Source organism: Artemia sp. Qi Xiang Cuo, chromosome 4, assembly GCF_049724085.1.
Source record: "Artemia sp. Qi Xiang Cuo chromosome 4, ASM4972408v1, whole genome shotgun sequence".
Classification (NCBI taxonomy): Eukaryota; Metazoa; Arthropoda; class Branchiopoda; order Anostraca; family Artemiidae; genus Artemia; species Artemia sp. Qi Xiang Cuo.
This window is the reverse complement of record NC_142797.1, coordinates 3,077,805-3,083,738: the sequence shown is the minus strand read 5'-3', so window position 1 is coordinate 3,083,738 and position 5,934 is coordinate 3,077,805. Positions and strand designations below refer to the sequence as shown.

The 5,934-nt window shown below is 38.7% G+C and overlaps 1 protein-coding gene across 1 annotated transcript; it reads left to right on the top strand.

Moving 5' to 3' along the window:
- Window positions 1-4,455: 4,455 nt before the first annotated feature.
- LOC148952685 (uncharacterized) lies at window positions 4,456-4,926 on the top strand. Its single transcript, XM_089087340.1, has one exon. The coding sequence runs from the start codon at window positions 4,456-4,458 to the stop codon at window positions 4,924-4,926; it is 471 nt and encodes a 156-aa protein (XP_088943466.1).
- Window positions 4,927-5,934: the final 1,008 nt, after the last annotated feature.

Sequence of the window (5,934 nt, the reverse complement as noted above, 5' to 3'; positions counted from 1 at the left end):
GGTGTTTGATTGTTGATCCTATAGGGAGACCTAAATAACAAATGGGATCGACAGATTTAGTGGAAGAAACATCAAGGTTGGAATTAGTCGAAAAAATCAAGGTCGAGTCTTGATTGAGAGTTAATGTGTCAACACCTTGTTTTGGATATTAACCTCTTAATAAAATAAGGTTTCCACCTGTGCGATTCCCTACAGACATTTATAATTGGCTTAGTTTATTTAATTGATAGATAGATAATTTATTCAGCCGCTAGGCCATACACAAACATTACAATGACTACATAACACAACAGCCAGTTTACACTTAAATAAATGGTACAACTACTAACAACAAACAAAAACCTTAAACCCAATATTTACATCTTTTTAAACCCTCTTTTATAAATCCAGTCACTGCTATAATCGTCTCCCGGGATGGATATTAAAGGATCCCAGGAAAAAACACTTCCCCATCACCTAAATACTTCAATCTCAAATCCGAAAGCCCCTGGCGACCTAAAGAGCAAGTATAACATGATCTCGGGCCCTGAGCATTTCTTTAAAATACTTTTAATCTACTTTTTAAGGGCAAACCATTCACTCGGACCTTGAACCACAGACGCAAGTTTTCCGGTGGCAAATTCAGCTTAACATAATATTCTAGTACAAAAGACTCCTTTATCTTAGAATACTGGCACAAGGTTTCAGATTTTCGAATCTGTTCATGCCGGAGTTGGATCTCTTGATTCTCCTGAACATGTTTTAGCTTCCGATAAATTTTCTCTGGATCGCCTGTTGGACCAAGACCTTTATTCCAAGCGTATGAAAGTCCGGCTTTATCAAGGAGGGCTTTAACATGGAACGGCCACGATCTTTTTCTACCTTGCTGTAATAATTCAAAATATGCGGCTTTCATAAGCCTCTCATCTGGTAGTTGGATAATTTTCAGCCAAAATTTTACAACTTGTAATAACCTTTCTTTATGCAGCGAAAAAAACCTAGATCTCCCTTAAGAGCCTGTGTATGAGTTGTAGCATTTACCCTAACCAATCTTTTATAATATTGTAGTTGAACCATTTCTAATTGCGGGATCACCTCATATCCCCAAAGCTCCGCACCATAATGAATAGTAGGGCGAATTTTCGATTGAAATAAATACTTATACATTTCAATATTTTAATTTCATTTAAAGCTGAATTCCTTAAAACTGATGAAGAAACCGCTTTACCTCTACCCACCATTTCTTTCACATGATCTTTCCAATTTCCTTTATTATTTAATACAAACTCTAAATACTTAAAAGCTTTACTTTTTTTCAACTCAATATCATTAAATAAAAATTTATCATTATTTTTATTTGTCCCAAAAACTACAATTTCAGTCTTTTGGATATTTAATCTCATTTTCTTTTTTTCCAAATAAACATCTAATATGTTCAACAATATTTGCAAAAAGGTATTGACTTTTTTACTGCTTGAATTTAAATTCCCTTGGGATTTAATGACTTAACAAGTATAGGACTCAGACAGAAAGATTTAATTACCTTGCTGTGCAGTGTTGCCACCTACGGTACTGTCCGAAATTAAGCCAAATTTCAAAAGTAGTTTCAGGAACAGAATACTGATAACATATATTAGCAACAAGCAGAAGAGGGGAGGGTTCCTGCCGCAAGCGCCGTATGTACCTGCCGGTATTTAATTACCTTTAAATTGCGGGGAATTGGTGATTGGGTCCCGACAGTTCCCTTGTTCCTAGTATTGTTTGATTCAGTAGACTTTGGCTGTTTTCGAGTGAAGACGCTGGCTGGTTTTGAGTGAAGACACCCCAGACACTCTTCATATTTCGTTCTTTATGGGCGAAAAAAGTGATACAGGTCACGGTGGAAAGATTATTATCAATCCTGTGTTAAACTACATTTCAAGCTCGATGAGAACGGGGGAAAAAGCGGAAGTGATTATTGCAAAAGCCGTGAGTTTCTTCTCGTTTGATGATATTATTGACGCAAAGACTTTACTCCACCAGGAGTTAAAAATCGAAACTCGCCTAATCAGGCATAGTAAGAAGGAAGAAGAAAATGTTATAGACATTTGCAAGTGGTTCGCTCAAACGGCTATCCGTGACAAAAGTCTAATTCCAACGTTTGCCATATTGTCGCCTTGCTCCGTTCCTACAGTGGATGAAAGCACATCTGCTACGGCTATCTGTCACTTAACCGAAATTAAGCGAAAAGTTGATGGACTTTATCACACAGCACAAAATAAGCCGATCCCGTGGGTGCCTAGCAAACCGACCGACGAGCCTACTCAAAGAACTAGCTATGCCGTTGTTCTTAAGAACATGCCTGATAGTTTGAACACTGTTACTGCCTGAAAAGAGTTTATTGACACCTTATATCCCAGTGGTGACGATATAAACGAGCTTCGCAAATCAAAAAATGATTGAAAATTAGTTGTAAAATCGAAAGAAACAGCAGATGTAGTTGTTGCTTCGTTGAAGAATAACAGTCATGGTGTTACGGTATATGTCCGCTCGCTAAGCCACATTGGTGTCCTGAAATGATTCCTGGAGGACTTCGGTGAACAGTCACTCAAACCGCTCATCCCAAATGCCGTAAAAATACTGCAATGTGGTATCTCACGTGTCTTCAAAGTACATTTCGAATCGCGAACCGAGCTCGAGTTTTTTCTTCGTAGTTCTGTGAAAATACACTACGAGAAACTACCACCTTAGCCTTTTGTATTTTTGCCAAAACGGCGTTATAAGTGTCATTTAGTTGGTCATCTTGCAGCCGAATGCATAAATCAACTAAAGTTTTCGGAGTGTGGATCAACTGATCACACTTCCGATCGCCTAAACAAGTGCAATCAGCCAGCCTTCTGCACGAGTTGCAACTCAAGTGGACATACATGCTATAGCGTAGGCTGTCCTACAAACAAGTCTACAAAGTCTGATATGAAATCCGGTGTTTCTCGAGTTTCATGAACCTTGTGTCTTGGAACATAAACGACAACTATGCTGACCGATCTTTAATAATAGCTGAAATGCTGAAAACCAGCCATATTGTAAGTGTTCAAGAGCACTTTGCCCTTCCATTGTCGCTGAATCAGTTAGACACTTTTCAGTCTCATTTGATGTATGCTGTTCCTGCTGAGCGTAAGCAAGCCCTTGGTCGACCCTCTGGTGGACGTGTAACTTACGTTCGGAGAGATATTGAGTCAAAGATTTTATTCTCAACGAAAAATATCCTTGACCATGTGATTTATTCAAAACAACTTTCCCCCTCTTTCTTCGGACCACTTCCCAATAGAATTAAATATAGCACTTCCCTCTTCAAGCACTCGCCAAACTAGTCAAAAAGAAAGATCGCAGAAATGGGTAGAGCTTACGGATTGGAATAAAAAGGATCCCTTCCTTTACAATCACGTATGTGATAACATTATATCAAAAATAAAAGTTCCATACAATCTGCTTATACAATCCACTCCAAGCAGCAAAAAGAAGCGCGAATTCAGCTTAACACGTACACTGCTCAGTTGCCACATGCACTTATTCTATCTGAGGAAGGAGCAGTGCCAAAACGAAAAATCAAAACAGGAACACAAGTAAAGGGGTTTTCAGAAAATGCCTCTTTAGTTGATGCGTGTGATAAAGCTAAATTACGGCTTTCTATATGGAAAGATTGCGGGTGTCCACGAACCGGAATAGTGAATGAAATCTGGCTTCGCACCAAACGTAAATTTGCCAAAGAGCTAGCTAACCATCGCGCAGAAATTATTTTTAAGTCATCGGAAATTGCTATGCAAAACCCCAATAATATTTGGAGGTCCATGCAAGATAAAAAAAAAAACAGCCACTGATGCATCGTCAATCCCATTAGACTCATGGAAAGCACACTATGAAAAAGAGTTTTCACCCCCGTGCCCAGAAAAAACACAAAATTCAAATTTTATCCCAATAACCAACTATCATATGCAAGTTGCACCGATCGTCTTGTATCAGTTTCTGACATTTGGAACGCCCTCCGTCATCTTAAAAAAAAAAGAGATCGCAAGGTATTGACAAAATATCTGCAGTCCACCTACAAAACCCGTCGTTTCTGCTTATTGAAAATTTAACCCTCTTGTTACAGATGATTTTTTCACAAGGTATTGTTACTAGTACGTTCTGCGTCGGAAGTCATACACCGGAACCAAAAAAGAGAAAGCCTCCTGAGGAATGCACGTCATTTCGACTTATAACAGTATCTACCACTTTTTGCAAAATATTTGAACTTTTGATTGTTGAGGAAATTAATACAAATGCTACACACCGCCTTTCCAGTTTGGTTTCCAGCCTGGGCATGGATGTGGACATGCCTTAAGTGCGGTAGTATCAGTACTATTAGATGCCGAAAATACTGGCGAATCTGTCGCTCTTGGCATACAGGATATACGATGAGCTTTTGACTCATTAATACACGAACAGATTGTACTTGAAATGGAAAAGCGCGGTGTCCAATATGACACACTCGTATCCCTGAGAGATATGTATGAAAACTTCGAGGCCGAAATCAAGATCAAGTATGAGAAGCAAACAGATTCTATTAGAATCCCAGCAAAGAAGGGTGCTCGTCAAGGCGCACCTACTTCTGCTCCAGCTTTCAATAATAGCATGACTCCTGCACAAGAAAATTATCTAAAATCTTGCATTTCTAAAAGTATAGATCTGTCCCTAGTTTGCTTTGCTGATGACTTAATAAACATTGCCCGTGAACTTGGAAGAATTCAAGAAAATTTTAAAATTTTTGAAAGAGAGTATGCAGCCATTGGTCTTGAATTCAACGCTTCGAAGTCGAAAGTGCTATTGTTCAACTGGCCTGAAACGCTAAAGCTCGAATCCATCACGCTCGGAAACACTAACATAGCACCAGCTGACCAAATTACATATTTAGGCTTACCCTTTGGCTAGACACTAAAGCACACAAGAGCATTACTCATTAAGCATCTCGAGAAACGAACGGGCTTTGCATATAGCAAAATGGTAGTAAAGAAATTCAGCTTTAACCGAATGATCCTAGCACGGCTCTACAACGCACTGGTCCTCCCTCACTTTTTATACCTTAGCCCATTCTGGCTAACTCTTCCGCAAACTACGAAGCACAAATTACGGTCGATATTCTTTAAATACGCAAAATACCTATTTAAGGTTGATGAGAAAATACAAAATAGCTGATCCCACGCTTACAATAGAAAAACAAATTCAACAGTTTAACAGGAAAATTATTAGTCACCAGTGGCATGCGATTCTCCAGTAATAGTTCATGCTACGCACTGTCATTAGTAGAAGTTATTGCTTTTATCTAGTTGGTGCATTTACCTTTATTCAAGTGTATTTTTCTTTCTTTTTTCTTTGCTGTAATCCGTCTTTTTGTTGTCTGTATGATGGGTTATAAATAAATAATAATAATAAGAAGAACTAGTTGGTTTATCCGTCCTCTTAAAATAAACGACTTCAGATTTTTCTGGATTAAAGCTGAGACCAAGTTTTAAATATTCTGACTGAAGAACTTCGAACATTTGTGAAATACCCAAAAGGGTACGGCTTACACTAAAAATATCATCAGCATAGCTTACAATAGATACAGCTAGAAAATTATGGATGCATGAGGTAGGAGCAGCGTCTTGAGCATCTGATTACGAAATTATTAAATAGACAAGATGACGAGATGGCTCCCTGTCGAACACCTTTAAATACCAGGATAAGCATATCATTAGAATTAGGAACTGAATTTATTTCAGACGGAATTTTTAACCGCACTCTCGAGCCAGCGTACAGATCTTTTAAAGACCGAATTATGGCTGGATTTACGCCTCGACTAGCAGCGCTTAACAGGATAACAGGCTGGATTAGGGAATCAAAGGCTCGCCTAACGTCGTGGCTCGCGAGAATTAGGCTGTCAAGAGAAGAGTGAGTGTC